At 39.8% G+C, this 20,627-nt stretch overlaps 1 protein-coding gene across 1 annotated transcript in view; it reads left to right on the top strand.

The window, feature by feature from the left end:
* The first annotated feature begins 5,559 nt into the window (after positions 1 to 5,559).
* LOC141347500 (dynein regulatory complex protein 11-like) overlaps positions 5,560 to 20,627 on the top strand; it is a 55,491-nt gene continuing 40,423 nt past the window's right edge. The window contains exons 1-4 of the mRNA XM_073852513.1: positions 5,560 to 5,621; positions 5,727 to 5,811; positions 5,979 to 6,128; positions 8,853 to 8,928. Of these exons, the coding sequence (XP_073708614.1) occupies positions 5,560 to 5,621; positions 5,727 to 5,811; positions 5,979 to 6,128; positions 8,853 to 8,928 (373 nt within the window). The remainder of the gene's footprint in view (positions 5,622 to 5,726; positions 5,812 to 5,978; positions 6,129 to 8,852; positions 8,929 to 20,627) is intronic.

Raw genomic sequence — 20,627 nt, forward strand, 5'->3', positions numbered from 1 at the left:
CGGGGGAAAAGCATACAGAGGACGGCGGGGCCACGTATGAGCTAGCGCGTCCTTGGTTTTGGAAAAGAATTCTGGGCAGCGAGCGTTGTCCTGAGATGCAAATAGATCTATCTCCGCTCTGCCGAATGTCTTCCATAATAGCTGCACCGTTTGGGGGTGCAGCGACCATTCGCCTGCCGGAATAATGTTCCTGGACAGTCTGTCTGGTCCTACATTTAGGGTCCCCCGCACGTGCGCTGCCCTTAGCGAGCCCAGGTTGCGATGAGCCCATACCAGAAGGCGTTCTGCCAGTGCATGAAGGTTTCTGGACCTGAGCCCGCCCTGGCGATTTATGTAAGCCACTACCGATGTGTTGTCGGAGCGGACTAAAACATGACTTCCCTTCAATAGGGGAAGAAAATATGTCAGCGCATTCTCCACTGCTATCATTTCGAGGCAGTTGATGTGCAGTGACTTCTCTCGTTCTGACCATAGGCCGAACGCTGGTCTGCCCTCTAGCAGAGCCCCCCATCCCGAGGTGGATGCGTCCGTGGACACTACTTTCACCCTCGAGGGTCTCTCTAGAGTGACACCCTTTCGGTACCAGTCGGCTGCCTTCCACGGTCTCAGGGCTGTAACGCAACTCTGATCGATCGTGAGACGGAGTCGACCGGACGCTCGGCGCGGCACGCGCGCTTTCAGCCAGCGCTGCAGTGGGCGCATGCAAAGCACCCCTAACTGCAGAACTGATGAAGCTGAAGCCATAAGACCTAGCACTCTTTGAAAGGTTTTGAGCGGGGCAGACTTGCTGTGGCAGAGCGCGCTCACTGCGCTCTGAACGCTCAGCGCTCGTACTGGCGAAAGCTTCGCTTTCATTGCCAGAGAGTCTAATTCTATGCCCAGGAAGGAGATATTCTGGCTGGGGTTCAGCGAGCTTTTCTCCCAGTTGACCTTCAGACCTAAGTTCTCGAGGTGATCGAGTAACATGATCGTGTGTTCCCTGAGCAATGAGTGAGATTGCGCTAGTATCAGCCAGTCGTCCAAATAATTCAGTATGCGCACGCCTTTCTGTCTGAGCGGGGCGAGCGCTGCATCCATGCACTTCGTAAATATACGGGGTGCTAGGGACAAACCGAATGGCAGGACTGTGTACTGATAAGCTTGGCCCTCGAAGGCGAATCTCAAAAATCGCCTGTGACGCGTCGCTATCTGTATTTGAAAATACGCGTCTTTCAGATCCACTGACACAAACCAGTCTCCTCGGCACACTTGCGCGAGGATTTTCTTGGTTGTGAGCATTCTGAACTTTCGCTTCACTAGCGCTTTGTTCAGTTGCCTTAGATCTAGTATGGGCCTGACTCCTCCACCTTTTTTCGGTATCAGAAAATATTTGCTGTACAGCCCTCCTTCGCTCTGACCTTGAGACAGGGGTTCTATGACACCTTTGCTCAATAATGTGGTCACTTCGGCTCGTAGCAGGTGTGCTGCATCTGCCTTTATCATAGTCTCGACGCGCGCCGTGTAACGGCGAGGGCGTCGTCGAAACTGGAGCGAATAGCCTGTCTTTACAGTGTCCAGCACCCATTTTGAGACCCCTGGGAGTCTTTCCCAGGCATCTGCATGTAATGCGAGGGGGTGGGTGCGAAGCGCGCTCCGATCTGTTGCTAATGGAGCTGCTTCGGTGTCTGTGACACGTAAGGCTCGGGGTACGCTGACCGCGGGGACTGCTTTCTCTGTGTGTATATGTGGTTGCGTGGTAACGGGCACATTTAACACATTCGATGCAGCTTTTAGCCTCGTAGGCTGGGCGTCGTCCGGTTTCGTTTTTACAGAAACCGTAAGACCTGCCTGATGTAGTATGTGTGGGCACTCTAGGGTGGGCACATATACCACGTGTGAAGCGCAGTCGATTTGGGTCGACTTTATGAGCGCGGGGCTTGAATGACAGGGTGTGCTTATGTGCAGTGATGGCAACTGGACAGTGGACATGCGTGCTACACACAAAACACTTTCGGCCGTGGCCGTAATACCCGAAATTATACTCTTTTGAGGATTTATTTGGGTAGCCGTGAGAACGGCTGTTGAGTGCAGACAGGCGGGCTGCAGCGCCGGCCTGATGACTGCGGATAATGCTGGAACAGCCGCATTTCCTGGAGCTGAGCGAGCTAATACTTTTGGTGGGAGTCTGGCAGCCGCGGGACTCGCGCACCGGCGTTTTCCTAGCGGTACTAGGCCTGCTTCGGAGGATTAGGTTTGAGCTCAACCTTGGGCCTCTGAGCGCGCTCTCCGTGGCGGCGGCCTGCAGAGCGTGATCGAGGTCTCGCTCCCTGCGTCTGCTGACGTTGAGAGACGGCTGCGGCAGGCTGATGCTGAGGTCTGGCGCTCTGCGCTGGCGGCTTTGGGCGTCCGGCGGAGCTAGACCGCTTGGGCAAGAAGTGCTTCATTGCCTGAGAAGTCTTCTGAACCTCCGCAAACCTCTCCGTGAAGTCCTTCAGGGAAGCGCCGAACAGACCCGTTGTCGCAAACGGCGCGTCGAGAAAGGCTGTACGCTCGGTCTCCGCCATCTCTGAGAGCGTGAGCCACAAGTGCCTCTCTGTCACTGTCAGCGCCGCCATGTTGCGTCCGATAGCCTGAGCTGCCGATTTGGTGGCACGGAGAGCGAGGTCCGTGGCGCTCCTCAAATCCGGCACGCAGATCGCGTCAGGGCCTTCCTCATCCAGCTTTTGGAGAAGGTCAGCCTGGAAGATCTGCAGCGTGGCCATGGTGTGCAACGCTGAGGCGGCCTGTCCCGCCGCGGCGAAGGCTCGGTGGAGCAGACTGGACGTTTGTCTGCAGGCTTTTGACGGCAGCGCCGGCTTAGCACGCCGTCCAGCGGAGGGCGGGCATAAGTGTGCTGCTATCGCCTCTTCCACAGGAGGAATAGACAGGTATCCTTTGCTCTCGGCGCCGTCAACCACGGAGAACGCCGGGGAGGAGGATGGGCGCACTCTCGCCGAGTAGGGGGCGCCCCAGGACTTTGTCAGCTCCTGGTGGAGTTCGGGAAGGAAAGGGGCGGGCTTAGCTTGCGAAGTCCGCTCTCCTTTAGGCAGGAACCGGCCGTCCAGCCGGTTGTGAGCAGGCTGCTCTGGTGAGGACCATTCCAAGCCCAGGCTCGCCGTGGCTTGGGTCAAAATCCTCAGGAGCTCCGACTCTATAGAGGCTCTCGTGCTGGGAGGGGCGTGAGCAGGGGGGGCGACGTCCACGGAGTTCGCCCAGTCCTCACTGCCTGACGCAGCCAGCGAACAGGAGTCCTCCTTCTCCGTTTCCCACATCTCGACGGCGCAAGCAGCGGGGGCAGCGGCTGGCAGCGGCTGCTCCAAATCCTGCACCGAGAAAGTGAAGGCGGGTGAAGCTAGCGGGCGCGCCGGCGAGCTTTGACGGCTGGAGGACGATTCCGGCAGCCGCTGGGCACGGCGCTTTTTACGGCGCGGCACCACAGCCGGCTTAGGAGCAGACTGTGAAAAGAAGGCCAGGCGAGCCCTCAGAGTCGCCATGGCCATAGACTCGCACTGAGGGCATCCTCCCTCGGCGAGCGCTATCACAGCGTGGTCTTCACCCAGGCAGGAAACGCACACGGCGTGGCGGTCCCCGTCGCTGAGTGCGACTCCACATGAGTCGCAGGAGGGCATCTTTAAAAAGACGCAGCTCTTTTAGTAATAAAGTTTTGTAAAGGATATGAGCGCCGGAAAGCGCAGCAGGAAGGCAGGAAGGCGGCGTGGCCAGCAGCTTCAGACTCGTCCCGCTGATGAGCTTCCAGTCGACGGCGGCTTCTTCTCCAGCTCCAGCGATGCGAAGGCGTCGCGTGAAGGATGAAAAAATCAGAGTGTAGCTACCTGCGAGCGATATTTATAGGCTGAGATCACGCCACTTTCGGCGGGAGATGACGTATCAGGCGCGAAAGGCGCTCATTGGAGCGGACTTCGCGCCAAGCCTCGCTCGATAGGTGCTGCAGTTGCTGCAGAGCAGCCAATAGGCACGCAGCACGCCTCGCCTATGTCTGCTCACTGCGGCAACGCGTTTTACATTAATACAAAATTAAGGATAATTTTTTGGCTTCAATATCTCTCGCGGAAAGGATTTTCCCCTAGCGTAAAGCTACGCAGTAAGAGTGACCTCTCGTAAGAGAACTACGTTATACAAACCCATTCATTGAAGTTGCTGAATAAAACGTATGTTCCATTTATTCAAAATGAAGTGAATCTTTTTTATTATTCTTTTTCTTCTAGTGAGCTTTAGGCGAAATTCAATCCTCTGCATTACAGTAGTACAGCTTTCAGCATGTGCTACCACATTGGAAGTGAGTTTTAGCTGTGTGCTACTGATTAAGTTAGCTGGAGCGGAGAGAACAGGCTGTGCTCTGACTGACACTTTTACCCTGTTATTCTAAACCTGCCCCAGTTCCCCTGAGAGTCAGCGCTGGACCTGGCTAATGTATCCTCCCCATGTGTGAAGTTCACAGTTCAAATATGATTGATTTGCCTTTGTTCACGCGATCTGCTTTGTTTATCTATATGTTCACACAGACGTGAAGTCTGTGTTACCTCATCTTTAAAAAATCTTTAGGAAAATTGTGTTTCTCACACAAAGTTCTTCCCATATATTTTCTATTTTGGAAAGGAACATTGAAAAAATGTTGGGAGGGAAATTTGAACCAGAAAAGTTTATGAGTAATAGGTGTTTCTGTAGGTCTTAGTCTCTCAATAGATAGTTTTATATTTGACTACACCACTTCATATTCTAAATGTTTAAAAACATTCTAGGATGTCACTTTAAAGGAGAAATTCACTTCCAGAATAAAAATTTCCTGATAAATTACTCACCCCTATGTCATCCAAGATGTTCGTCTTTCTTTCTTCAGTCACAAAGAAATTACGTTTTTTTAGGAAAACATTCCAGGAATTTTCTCCTTATAATGGACTTAAATTGTGGCCAATGGCTTGAAGGTCCAACTGCAGTTTCAATGCAGCTTTAAGGAGCTCTACACGATCCCAGCTGAGGAATATGGGTCTTATCTAGCGAAACAATGTCATTTTCTTAAAAAAAATAAAAAATAAACATTGATATACTTTTTAACCACAAATACTCGTCTTGCACTAGCTGTGCACAGTTAGTTCTTCGTCTGTGTACTTCAGCTTAAACTCTAAATTACTTTCTTCTCTAACTTCAAAATTGTCCAACATCGTTTTACTTTTTTTTGTAAAGAGCGTTTGAACTTCTTTGCATATCTACTGTGTAAACAATGGGATGGTACTTCTGCCTACCTTACACGTGTGTGATTATGTAATGCATGAAGTCAAGCTTGTGCAAGACGAGCATTTGTGGTTAAAATGTACATACATTTGTATTTTTCTTAGAAAATGACCAATCGTTTAGGCAAGACCCTTATTCCTTGGCTGGGATCATGTAGAACAGTTTGAAGCGGCATTGAAACTACAATTTGGACCTTCAACCTGTTGGCCACTATTGAAGTCCACTATATGGACAAAAATCCAGGAATGTTTTCCTCAAAAAACATTTCTTTTCGACTGAATAAAGAAAGACATGAACATCTTGGATGACATCGGGGTGAGTAAATCTTCAGGACAGAACTTGAAGTTCAAAATGTATATACAAAATTAAACATAATAAATGTAATATAATACATTTTAAAATGCAAATGCAAATACAAATGAAATAATAAATTACATTATTTCTTTTTTGTGTTTCAGAGATGCCACAGGGAAGTTCCCTGACTTCCCAAGTACTGAGGATGGCGGATCTGCATCTATATTTGCTCAGAAGACACCAGAAGAGGTTATTAATCCTATTAGTCCATTACATCTATCCAGAGACTATGATATTTTTACTAACAAATACTACTTCATTTCAAAAATGTATTGCTTGATGCTGTTCTTTTTTTAGATACAGAATAACATTTTCATTAATGATTGTTCAAGAATGCTAACATGTGCTGTTTGAAGGTTGCTGCTGAATTTGCTGCTAAAGAAGAGGAAAGGGAGAAGAAGAGAAAATCGAAGGGAGAGAAAAACAAAAAAGGGAATGACCGCAAAGAGAAGAAGAAAGAGAAGAAAGGCAAGATGAAAGGAAAAAAGGGGAAAGGAGATACAGAGGTGGGTCCAAGCCTGGATAAAAACGTATCACTGTTGCACAGAAATCAATAAAGTCTTTTTAAAGTATCTGTATCTGCAGAATTAAATCAGCTGATGTGGCACAAATTTGAGTGTCCAGTGACTCTCCAGATGACCTCTGTGGTCAAGCCCACACACAATGAACCAGACTTGGTTGAACTACATAGTGCTGACCTTAGGTGGAGAATTTGATTACAGATCGGCATGGAAAGAAAATCACTTTGCTGTCCTTTATGCTTTTTTATTTCGTGTTATTGAATCATAGATTTGCTACATTTCCATTTCAGGCAAGTTCCTGTAACCTTTAGGCGTATTTTCATTATATAAAAGCAGGTTTATAGGCGTTCCTCTCAGCGTCTGTGCTAGGCAGTATCCCTGAGGTGATAAGCCTGAAGTTTCCAGCTATTAAGTTAAAACAGTCATAGATGAGAGAATAATGACATATCTCAGCAGCACTTGCTTCATTCCATCTTTGAAAAAGACATTTAACATACTCAGCACGCTCATATTCTCATGCATAATTACACATTGTAAATTCACCTGAGAACTGTAATATCCCTGCCTGCACTCTGTTCAGGGTAGATTAAGATAAGGAATGGTGAGGATGTTAGTTTGTTAAACTCATCCACAGTCTCCGGAAATATCTGTGATTTCAGCCAAGGCGTTCCTGCTGTGTTCCATCTAGATTCCACTGTATCCTTGATAACCTCTTGCTCTTCTATTCAGAACTCTTCCTCTTGTTAAACATAGATATAGCTTCTATTTTCTCTACTACGACATCCAGACTTCCTGTGTTCCAATATTTTATTTGAACAAAGAGTGGAATGATGTATTAACTGAAGCTCAAGTGTGGTAGACATTAGTCTTTCATGTTTAAGTCTAAAGTGATTTATGTTCATGTGAGGTTTAATGTTCTCTGAGCTGACCTCTGAACGTCATATGCTGACCAGTGGCTACTGTGAACCAGTCAAGCGATGAAAATGCCTGCTCACGCTGATTGGCTGTGTTCCGGACTTCTAGAATGGAGCCTTTGTTCATGCTTTCCTTCATAAGAGCACCTGTAATCCTCATTGGAGAGCCGAACCGCTGATATCTGCTCACAATGAGGCTGAAAGACCAATCTGACCTTTTTCAAAGGCTCACATCCTGTTTGAAAGCTGAGCCTTTCAATAGTTAATTAAGGAATTTTTGTCAGAGCTCTTGTGTTGGCCTAGTTTAGGCCTAGTTTAAATTTTCAAGTGCCACTCAAAGACTCCTTGTTAAAGAAAAAAAAAAGAAGGCAGTACCAATTACATTTGTACCAAGTACAAAGAAAGTTTTAAAATCTGTGTAAAAAATCTTAGTAAATATTGACTGTATTTCCACCAATGTTTACCATATGGCCAAAATATATTTTACATATATACTGTAAAGTAATAAAAAGTACCTCAAGATTCAAGAAAATGTCTTATCTTAAATCAGTTTTTAAGCTAATATATTTTGGATAATATAAATACATGTATATTGAGTCAAAACAGTCAAACCAAAAATTATTCAGACAGCATATATATTTTGTGTATTGTTTCACTAGTGAGTGCAGGATAGTTCATTTATGTAAGTGAGAATAGTAAAATAAAGTAAAATTTGACATATTATACCCAAAAAGTCTTCATACAGCAGACTACCAAAAATTATTCAGACACTTTGACCTGACAATGTTTTGCTTAAGTGTTTTTGTAATATTTAATTGCTAATGCGACCTTTTTACACAACAGACTGAACCAAATTAATTCTGACACAGTTTAACTCTTGAATTCTTGTCAAATTGTATTACCATTTTCTATCTAAACTATAGTGAATAAACTGTAATAAAGTGAGAAATGTTGAAGCTGTCAGAATAAATTTTGGTTTGACTGTATATAAAAATAGCCAAAAATATATAAGAAAATACAAAATACCTAAAACTTGTCAAAATTTGTGTGAGTTTATTTTAAAATCTGTGTAAAATCTGTCTTTCATTGCAAAAGAGACTTAAATTAAATTAAACCTGGCACATGAATTCATTTAGCTCCTGACCTGGCCACAGGTTTCTTTGATCAAATCTGCTGGATCCATTTGGACGTTCTGTTTAGTGCCACATGAATTATCATAAATCACTGCTCCTAGGCACTTAAGGGCTTTCATATTTTCAGATGGATTTGTGTCTCTTTTGGGGGTCATTAGCTGCTAATGGAGAAATGTGTTTAAAGAAAGACAGCCCATAAAATATACAGCCTCCATTTGGCTTATTCCTTCTGAAAATGTTCTGCTCCTGAGCAGACGCACTCTGCGGTTTTGAGTGTGTGCTTGTGACACACAAGCCAAACATTCGCGTGAGTATGTGAGGACGTTGATTTACTTTTAATGTGCGACCCCTAGTTGAGAGAAAGGAAAACAGGAGGCACCGTAAATCATGCTCGCAGCATCGCGTTCAGCCCCCGCTGTGTATTCACATCATTAAAATGCCAGTGCTGAGGGTGACCCCCGCACCAGAGCAGCGTGCAAGAACATCGCCTTGGGAAGAGCTTTGATCACTTATGTGGAATCTCAGTCTCATTGATTCATCCATAACTTGACTTTAATTATTTCAGAGAACTTTCCTTGTCCACCATGTAAAGTTCATATACAGGAAACAGTGATGATGTGCTTGTGAAAGACCCACCTTAATACAAACTGTCTGTTTTGCAGGAAGAAGAGAAGGGATGGAAGATGACTCCCAGTAACTTCCTTCCTACGGTAGTCGAGGGAGCCAAACTGTACAAAGGTATGTGAGAGATGACGGCGAATGGGTGCAGTGTGTGTATCTGTCATTGAAAATTAATGCAGTTTTTCCCTGACCGTAATGACTAATTCTTAACAACGTCAACGGTGTTTGTGTGAGGTCAATGAGCGAGTGAGCTTTCATCACAATTGTGACATGAGATGTGTCTGGTATACGTCTAAGTAACCAATAATGATAGGGCCATGTCAGACTCTCAGGTCAAGACCAGTCCAGATGGATCCCCACCCCACATGGAAGGTTTTTCCTCTTCTTTCTCTACGTTTTTCTCCTTCCCCCTTCTTTTGTGACTACAGATACGTTTTCTTGCCCTCTCATTAAAGCTGAGTCTCTTGACGCCACATTGAAGACCAGCTCCTCCTCGTTCTATAATCAACAGCAGTCGTCTATCAACTCCCCTGTTGCCTCGGTTTCATGGCAAGGACAATTTTCACAGGCTATATTTCTAACTACATTTGTTTGTTAAGTGATAGTCGTTCATCCAGTTCTTTCCAAACAAGTGTACACAGTGAAGAACTGGCAGTTGTAGTTGCCAGAAATTCAAACAATACGGTGTTTCAGGCATTATGGGAGGCATTTAGATCCGTGTATATTTTACAATTCATGATCATTTGGATGATTAACTGAAATAGTGTTAACTACCCCTGAGAATGGGTGAACTAACATACTTGAAGTACTAAAATCTGCTTTGTGCCAAAATATATAAGCAACATAATAGTAAAGATACACTCTTAAAAATAAAGGTTCTTCTTGTGGCAAAAGAAAGGTCTTCAGTTTATAGAAAGGTAAGAAAGTTCTTTAAAGAACCTTTGACTGATTGGTTATTTGTGGAACCAAAAATGGTTGGCATCGCTTGTAGAACCCTTTAAAGCACCTTTATTTTTAAGAGTGTATTAAAGGGGTCATTGGGTGCAAAATTCACTTTTACATGTTGTTTGAACATAAATGTGTGTTGGCAGTGAGTGTACACATCCACCCCATCATGATAAAAATCCACACAGTGTTTTTTAAATCCCTATAAATCATAACCCTTTCTCAAATCAAGTCATTCTCAGATTATTGGCTGTGTGACGTCACACTGACCACTGTGCACCATTGTTTCGATGCCGGAGCAGGAGTAGACAAGATTGCGATTGAGCGATTGAGGTATTCTGTCGTTGGATGTAATAATGAATATGGTTTGTGACGGTAAGGAAATTTTCCCATCGGTTGATCAACATGTGACAACACCGGTATCACCATGGGGTGGTGGTCGTTTGAGTTTTACTTTCACTTTTAAATTAGCAGCAATTCAGCATCTAGCAACTGTTTGTTTTAAGTTAATTTGAGTTTTTCCTCACTTTCCTTCGGTAGAACCGGCATGCACATTTTACTTTCATTTTCAAATTATCGTCAATTCAGTGTCAAGCAGTTGTTTGTTTTTAGTTTGTTTGAGTTTTCCCTCTTTTCCTCACTTTCCTTTGCTTTCAAATAGCTTGTAAAAGTGTTGTGCGCATTTTACTTTAACTTTAAAATTAGCTGCAATTCGATGTCAAGCAGTTTTTTGTTTTTAGTTTGTTGAGTTTTCCCTCATTTGCTTACTCATGCGCTTTTAAATTCGCATGTTACAGCTGCATGCGCATTTTACTTTCACTTTTAAATCAGCTGCATTAGCGTAACATAATGAACTTTTATTAACAAAACGAATAAAAATACACAATGTTATATGCCTAATATAAAATAACAAATAAATTACACCAAATTTAAATAGGTATACCAAACTGAAAATCAGTAAACACTGAAACCAAATAAATGAGTAACGTAGAACGTTTATTAGCAAAACAAATAAGAAAGCCTGGAGGCACGGCATACACCTTGATGTAATATAAAATAAAATAAATAAAAAAACTGTTTAAATAAATAAAAATCAGCAAACACTGTGGAACCAAATAAATATGAAACTTCCAATATTACCTTAGATAAATGGCAGAAGTCAACAGGCTTTTCAAAATCCAAAATATTTTTAAAACAGGCGCTTTTGCATTTTGTTTTGAAACTCTTCTGCCATCATCTTGTCTTTCTCACCTCTGTCTTCTTGTCTGTCAGCTCGACTCATTCTCTTCATTTGATAAATAAAATCTGATCTGTGATGCGACTGTCGTTCGGCAAACTGCATAGTTCAATTTTAATTGTATTGTCTCATCTCTAACTGAACTAAATGATTTTAGTTCAGTTAAAAAAATTAAAACGACGGTGGGGGTGGTGCCGCGGTGGACAGGTGATGAAACCGGTGTTGCAGACTCACACCAGTTTTACCGTCAACATCGACTATCGCAGCAAGCCTAATAATGAACATAGCAGTCGTCATATTGTTTTCCAACATCTGAGCTGCTAAGGACGCAGAAAAATTAACATTACTTTCATTTTTGAAGGAAATGCTCTCCACAATCTACCTAAATGCGTCTATGTTCGCACAAATCATTCGTGATCCAGCCCTGCCCTACAAAGCAAAAAGGCAGTAACTGCATTTTTGGTCAAAAATGAGTTATTATCATTTTCATGACATTCAAGGCATCCTTTGTTATGTGACAAAATATCTTATCTCAAATGTGTGTGATTTCGCGGCATCCTCATGGGACGGTTTTAACATTGGATAACAGGCTGGATGACAGGATAACTTTAAAGTCATTTTTCTCAGTTCTGCACTCGGCGTAGTTACTGCCTTTTTGCTTTGTAGGGCAGAGCTTCACCTAGAGAAAAAGTGAGTATAAGGTTTTTTTTAGGAATATTTGCAAATTGGCTTTCCTAATAATGTGCTAGTTAGCAAGTTTCACAGATAAATGTGGCTAAAGTTTACAGTGTCAGAAAGAACCGCTCGTCACCTAAAGGCAGAGAGAGGCAAGGTGAGCAGAGCTCATTAGCATTTAAAAGGACATGCTCGCTGTGAACAGAGCTGTTTTTGACCAGTTAAAAGGAGTGTTGTATTACACTACAATTGAGAAATTTGAACCGTAAAGAATCATGTCAACTTATGGAAAATGGGCATTCGATCACCCCTTTTAAACAAATAGCACAAGATGAACTAAAGTTCATCATGTAAGTGATCTTTTAATAAACCCAATGTCACATGGCATTCAGTGTCACACACCCACAGACAAGTACAATTTAGAAGGTAATACACATCTAGTATGATAATAATGTAGTACTGCCATAGACCTTGATTTTTAGTAATGAATAATCATTTGAATGGAATGGAAAAATCATATAATATAGTACAACTTGAATCCTTGAACTTAAGATTTTATTCCTATTAAATCATAATACGGTTAAGATTTGGGCTTTATGTATAGATTTAGGTTGTTTGATTTTGTAAAATACTGTATATTTTAGCAAAATAAGAGAGACAATTTTTGGTGGTAAAAAGCATAAATTACATGGGTCATTCTACAAAACTGGCACAAACTGCTGTCCCACAACCAAAAAAAAACATTTAAAAAGCATTTAAGTATTCAAATCTTAGATGTTTACTGAGAGCCTTGTATTATCTATTGAAACCCACTATAATATTTAAAATATCAGTAAGCTTAATATATACAAAATCATCATTTATTGCGTCATTTCAGTTGGGAGGTGGCTGTCCCTAACGCTAACCCCTACATTTCAACTTGATGATATTGAAATAATTTTTGCATTTTATTCCATTGTTGTTTTTAAAAACCTCTTTTTGTTTTTTTGTTTTTTTTTTAAAGTGAAGTTAAAAAATATAGTTTAATTTACAAAAACACTGGACTTACAAACATACTTAAAAACACAAGACGTTACTTCCTGTGCACCAAACAAAGTGTTTGGATGAACACTGAAACGTCTTGTGTTTTTAAGTATGTTTGTAAGTCCAGTGTTTTTGTAAATTAAACTCTATTTAGAAGGAACTTCTACCTGGATGAATGAATCTCCACAGACTTAAAAAATATATTTATTTTATATTTTCTTTGTAAATTCTGAAACTTTATGTTTAAAAAAAATGTCACGCATTTTCATGTCACTACTGAAAAAGTTTATGTTTTAGTTTTTTAACTACACCCCTGAATTTATGCTCAGGAGATATTCTTGTGTCTCTCTCACTCATAGCTACAAGATGTGAGTGGATAGGTCCCATCATTCTGAGGTAAATTCAAAAGTCTGAAAATCTGTGTGTAACTTTAAAGGTTGTATCAGCGATTTCTAGCCTAAAAAATAAAGTGTCAATTTCAGCTGACCTTTTTTCACGATCCGCTCGCTGCCTGCCCCATAAATTGTCTGTGAAAAAACCGCGTCTCTCTGGTCAGCCTAGGGTCCGAGATATGCCAAAAAAACAATCGGCACTACCAACCTTTCCACACATAAACAAACATTGTTCCAACCAATCAGTGTCAGGTGTTGTGGACTTTCGCTCCGCCTCTCTCACATCCCTGCACCAGTAGGAAAGTCCACAACACCAAACCCCTGACGCTGATTGGTTGGAACAATGTTTGTTTATGTGTGGAAAGATTGGTAGTGCCGATTGTTTTTTTGGCATATCTCGGACCCTAGGCTGACCAGAGAGACGCGGTTTTTTCACAGACAATTTATGGGGCAGGCAACGAGCGGATCGTGATGAAAGGTCAGCTGAAATTGACACTTTGTTTTTCAGCCTAGAAATCGCTGATACAACCTTTAAGGAATGTCACTATCAAACACCTATTATTTGCAATTAAGCACACATTTTTGGAATGTTATTCCATAAAATTAAGTCTTTATATGTGTACAGTAGGCCTACATCTGTTCAGAACTGTGTGAGGTAACCATGTGCTGATTAGTATCTTTGAGCTAGGTTCAAAAGTACCGAAAATTGTAACAACCGAAACAACACGGTCTCACTCCCAAGTCGTCACATATTGACGTTTGGTCAGGACCCCTTGACGTCGCATTTTGATGCTTAAGGTACCCCTTTAGCGTAGTTTTTTGACGTGAAGGGTCCTCCACTGTTTTCAGTTGTTTGTCTTACTGGTTTGCATGCATTTGTAAAAATGTAAACAATTTTATATAAATTTATACTTTGACTGGAGCACCTAAACCCACCCCTACCCTAAACCTACCCACTTCAGAACAATATAAAGCACAGGCAAATTTAAATACAGTCACATGTATTTATTGCAAAAACTGACCATAAACAAACAGTAAAAAAGCATTACAAACAAGTCGTGTTGCATTCCAAGTCTTCTGAAGCCATACGATATCTTTATGCGAAGAAGAAAGTAAAACATAAGGTTTTAATCGCTAAAAATTATCCCACTTCTTTTAGGCAGATTTGTAACTAACTTCTTAATTATTGCCCTGATGGTGGGAATGGGGATTTTCAATGCTTTAGCTCTTTTCTTACAGGCACTTTCTATTTAGTGAAGCTCAACAAACTGGTTCTGCACATCAGAACTACATTATTTGGTTTTACTCCTTGTGATGGATGATTAAGGGCATTTGGCCTTTGTGTTCCTCATATTTATAATCCTGTGGAACAGAAAGTCATGGCTGGACAATTTTATACTCCTAGTATATGGTGTGCTAAACAAATTGTAAAATTAATGGGAATATACTTCAGAGATATTTTACTTAGACAAATTTTTAGGGGTGCCAATAATAGTGGCCAACGTAAACTAGAGAAAAACATTTATTTTCATAATAAGATTTTCCACCCAGTTTCCATCGTTTTGCTTCACTTCGAATTTTTCGAATGAAAGCTCTAAAAGATAAACGATGCAGATTTATTTTCACAGTCACCTTTGCTCATATTTACAAAGGGTGCCAGTATTAGTGGAGGGCACTGTATAATATTACGTATAAAAGTACTTATAAAATATACTTATATATATATATTACTGTGTTTGGGGAGAGAATAAATATTGCAAATCTTTTTGAAAATACAGTATGAGAAAACTGCACAGTTAATAGAAATGTGCACCATGGATATTATACAATAAGAATACATACAAAATTTATGGGAAAAAGCTTTTTTTTTTTTTTTCAAGATGCTTGCTAAGAAATAAATAAAATCTGTCTATTTATTTTAACAATAAAATAAATCTCCCATTCACACAAATGGCTTAACCACATTTTATGTCCTATCTGACCTGATGCTTCACCTGGGTCATATTTTGCAATGTGTGAAGAGATTGTGTGTTTAGGAGCTATAATTCAACCTCAGCATTGCCTGCAGAGCAGCAAATCAATCAAGTCTCCCCTGAAACCTCTTGACAAGACAAGCATGTTAATGTCTGAGACACTACTTCCTGTTAGTGTAGAGGTTTAAGGTCTTTCAACAGGAAATGAGAAGACTGGACTGCACTTTTGTGTTTAAATGATCCATGAAAACAGGGTAAAGAGCTAGATCTCAGATCTTCCGCAACCATTGAACGTTTTTGTGCGTGTCGGTGAATGTTTGTGTCAGTAGGGAGCAGGTGAACCAAAGGTCTGCAAAAATACATTCTAAACATGTCAAGCTATCATTTCCAGGATAGATTGCTATGACAACATCCTGCCCTCTTGCCTGTGTTCAGTAATTAGAGAACTTCTATCAACAAACTGCATTGCACATCACACACCAACTCCATTTTAGCTATGGTCCGGTCCATTACCAACCATCTCTAGAGTCAGCTACAGCTTGTTAGATTTATTTCTCTTCTTCTACTCCTACTACAACTGACTCATTTACTTTCTGTTACATGAGAGAGGTGTAAGGTGTCTTTTAAAGTCAACATCTGATAAGGAAAACTTCTGTCTTTTTAAAGTCACTGAATCTCACATTTATCTCACAGCGGTGCATTTGACTTATAACTCTGAATGAGTCATTCTTCGAAGACCATAGAGGTTCACTAAAGCGGATCATCCATTTTACATCTGCTGAAGTTCTCTGTTCTCAGCCCTCCACATGTATTCATCACAAGACATGTGTTGACGTCAAGTCACGTCAGTTTCTTTTATCATCTGCAGGTGTTGAACTGAAGTGTGATTGTAATACTACTACAATCTATGCAGTGAGAAATGCAGTTTTGTAGCATAAAATGACATTGCATGGTGTAATCAACAACTCTCAAGTACTCTCAAGTACAACTACATTTAAGCATACTTTTTGCTGATGTAGTGCAATACAAGTAAAGCTCAATTAAGTAGTACTTCAGATCAGTGCAACAGCAGGTCTGACAGACAGCTGCACTGGAACGTGAACTAAGCTGCCGATTGTGGGCAACAGCTGCCATGCATTGGCATGGATACTGTTGCAGTTTTCATATTTCACTGTATGCAGTTGAAAAGCATTTCATAGTAGTAACATACCATATGTGGCTTTACAGATTCAGTCCTATTTTACTATTTTATTTAAGTATCAAAGGACATTTCAAATATACACTGATAAAATGATTATGTGGTGAAGTAAGTAATACAGAAAAACAAATGTAATTTCTACATTAAATAATTTAGTTCAGGCAAGAATTAAAAAAAAGAGTACATTCAATATTAAGTATATATTTACTTGGAATTGTTTTTACAAATATTGTTTAAGTAAATATCAAAGTCATGATCCCGTTGTTCCCATCATGCACTTGGGCATGAACAATTAATTTTTTGCTGTTTTCGAGATGTATTTGCACTGTTTTATGGTTGCTTTTGTTGTTAGGTTAAGTGACTTGCTGTTTTGTAACATCTAGAGTTCATTTTCTACACAAAATGACCCATTCATACTCAAAAACTATTCACTGACTGTTACCATCATTGTGTATCATGTGCCAAGTATTGAGGTCTCTGTGTTCATTTGGTTAGTAACTACATTGACTCAACATATAATCTTAAACACAATAAGGAGATGTCTACTTGTTTACGTACATGTTTGTAAGTGAAACACATGCTTTAATGGCTTATTTTTCAGTGTTATGATGTTTGAGTAAAGTTGACAAACTGTGACTGAGTGAACTTAAAATAATTAAGTAGAAATTACTCATCAAACTCTAACTACACGTTAATTTTACTTAACTTAGTTAAGTGCATTTCACCTAATTCCATACTGTACATAAAGTCAATAAGTCAGTTTACTTATTTTTTCAGTGTACTATTATTATACTACACATGGAGAGTATACCTACTTTTAAAATTACAACCAATCCTGTGTCTTAATTATCTAGTATGAGTATGTAAATTGGATGCTGTACTACTGCAGGTTGTGGGTTGGCAGTTTTCAGTGGTGCAATACAAATGTATAATTTGGATGCAGTCCCAGATAGCATGGTGACATTGATACAATGCTGAGTTTTGCTGCAAACAATCATTTTGGTTGAGATTGACATTTTAATGTTTAAAGTATGTTGAATCAGCATTGAAATTTTGATGAAAGTTGACAGCACACATGGGTAAAGACAGTGACATTGAACTAACAGTGATTTGTAGTTGATGACCACAAGATGACGCAGGCATGTATCTTTGCAACACTGGGTGTCAAACCAAGACTGCTATTTACAATTGCTTTAGTTGATTTGCTCTAATCCACTGGGGCTTTGTTTCGGCAGTTTGAAAATGCGTACTGATTGGTTAATACCCATTTTGGTTCTGCATGGGCACTTCTCAGTAGTCTAATTTATACTTATTAGAAAGAAAACACAGATGCATCCTATACAGTTTGTTGTACCTCCTGATGTGCATGACTTCCTGGGTGCAACAGTGCTGTATCAGTCTTATTTCTCCATTCCTTTGTTTTGTGTGATTGTTATTTGCCTTTGATTTATTTATTATTACAGCATCATATACATTAATTGAAATATATTTAAGCATTTTAATAATGTATTTTTTCTAAATTCTTAAAAAGTGCATGCATCTTGCTTTAGTAATATTTATTAGGAAACAACTTTTTGTGTGTGTGTGTGTGTGTGTGTGTGTGTGTGTGTGTGTGTGTGTGTGTGTGTGTGTGTGTGTGTGTGTGTGTGTGTGTGTGTGTGTGTGTGTGTGTGTGTGTGTGTGTGTGTGTGTGTGTGTAAGGGACATGAACATAAGCAAGAATATTATACTTTACACATAGCCCATGTATTGCATCTATACTTAATGCTTGCACAGCACCTTGCCTTCTTTCCTTTAGTAGGAGTGAAGGCAGACAAGTATTGAAATTTAAAGAAACGAGCAGCACCCTCCTGATAATGATGACATTGATTATACTTTGAGTTGTAGTCAACAGGATCGTCACCTAGGACTTGGCGCTATCCTGTGTCTTGTGCCCTGCTCTCTAAGTACTGCTTCAGGTAATCATTCATATTCCTGAATCTGCATTAAATGTGAGGAATGTAACTGATCTTCTTTCAGTTTATCCTGTTCCCACTGAAACTCAATCACACAAAACTACACTGTCCCCTGGTTTCACAGACAAGGCTTAAGACTAAAATTTAAAACGTTTCAAGAAAAATGGTTTGGAATTAACATCAAATTAACATTGATTAAATGATATTACCAATTATAGTATTTTAGAAAATTGTAATATCAATTCAACAGCAGTGATGTAGAATCAACATCATAGTGTAACGTTGATTCACTAATATTACCATTGATTATTTTAGTTCATTTCAATGTTGATTCAATGTAGATTTTCCGTTAAAATCTCAACTTTGTTTCAACAATAATTGTGGGTGCAAAAGTGATATGGAACCAACATCACTTAGCAACATTAATTCAATGCAGTTAATGTTGACACATCAATGACTTGCTTGCTATCTGAGGTAGAAGTGCATTTTTCAGTACTGTTGTTGTACTGTGCTTTATTTACCATGATTTACTAAAGTTACAAATATTACAGTTGAACAGGTTATTTATTGTATATTTTAATATTTTAGATTGCAAGTGAGAGCATGGCATTTTAAAAGTGTGATATATGTATATGTACATGAATCATAGCTTACTGTTTGTACATGTGTGTGTGCATGTACAAATGCTTAGAAAAAAAAATCTGCCAACGAGCAGCTGTAACCTTGCAGGAAGCAATTATATGCCCAGTCAAAGCTGCTTAATTTTTTCATTAGGATTTTCCTCTAAACGTCACCTTGCTCAGTCTGCGGAGCAAAGGGTTACATTCCTGAGGAATGAAGCTTAAAGGTGTAATGAAAAGCAGAGATCAGAGCTTACCTCCCAAATATTTGACATGGTTGAGTGAATAGCGATGTCCATCTCACAACATAGTGCTTATATCTGAAATAATCATCAACCATGCTGTCATAAGCATTTCCCAAAGAATACAATAACTTCAGATGGTGATATTGCAAAATGTAAGTAAAATGATGTTGGTTTTTATTATTTTTAATTTCAGCTCTTGTAAAAAGTAATTGTATTAAATGTGCACTTGTAGAGTACTTTAAATCTTAATAAATCATTTTATTAATAATTTATATTAATTTTATTAATAATTAATAATTCAGATAGCAAGCTACCTTTGAAACAATGTTGCATCAATGATGCATCAACGCTAACTGCATTGAATTAATGTTGCAAAGTGATGCTGGTTTCATATCACTTTTGCACCCACAATTAATGTTGAAACAAAGTTGAGATTTTTACGCAAAATTAATGAAATGTCATTACATCAACGTTATAAAGTGATGTTGGTTTAATATCATTTTTGCACCCACTTATAAACAAAAATGGGGCAGGGGAGACAAAAGCATTACAACCTTAAAAAAAATAACCACTTTCAGAAGTCTGAAGTCATTATAACAAGTGTCATACAGCTGTCATACATAGTCGCATTCAGAAAATTTAATATTCTAAACACAATAAAATCTATGTGGAAAGTATAATATTCTTGCTTACGGTAATGTCCCTTACACGCACACAAATAAAAAAGATAATCTGTCAAATGTTGTTGGAACTTTAATCATAAAAATTCCTAATAAACATTACTTAAGCAAGATGCATGCACTTTTAAGTATTTAGAAAAAACGCTGTAACATCTTTCAATTTATGTTTCTTGTTCGATGCAGTAACAGTAAATGCAAATAACAAACATGCAAAACAAAGTAATGGAGAAATGAGATGCACCCAGAGAAGTCATGCATGCCAGGGGTTCAACAAACAAGACTTCTGTCTGTGTTTTCTTTCTAATAAGGATGCATAAATTAGACTGAGAAGTGCTCATTCTGAACCAAAATGGGCGTTAACCAATCAGTATGCATTTTCGAACTACAACTGTTGTTTTTCAACCATTTTTAAATAGACTTACTAAAATCCTAAAGGCTCAGCCTGAAACCAAGCCCCAGTGGATTAGAGCAAATCGGTTCATAAATCATGGCCCATCAAAATTTCAATGTTGATTCAACATTCTTTAAAGATTGAAATTTCAATCTCAACCAAACTGATGGTTGGATTGAAACTCAACATTGTATCAATGTCACCATGCTATCTGGGTAGTGTTAAAGGAAAAGAAGACCACGTATGTGTACTTCAACAGATTGTTTTAATAATCTTTTGTTGTGCTTTAAAGAAGTATGTTTAGTTTTGATATGTTGACTAACATACTAAAGCTTAATGTAAAGTAACTGATTAGAATTGCAACTATACTGTATTATTCTATATTACATGTAGTTTCAATAGAAATGATAATAAAGTGTATTTTAATTCACCCTAAATGCTTGTCATAACACTTTAGGCATAAATTACGAAATTACATATAA

The sequence above is a fragment of the Garra rufa genome, chromosome 12 (genome assembly GCF_049309525.1).
Source record: "Garra rufa chromosome 12, GarRuf1.0, whole genome shotgun sequence".
Classification (NCBI taxonomy): Eukaryota; Metazoa; Chordata; class Actinopteri; order Cypriniformes; family Cyprinidae; genus Garra; species Garra rufa.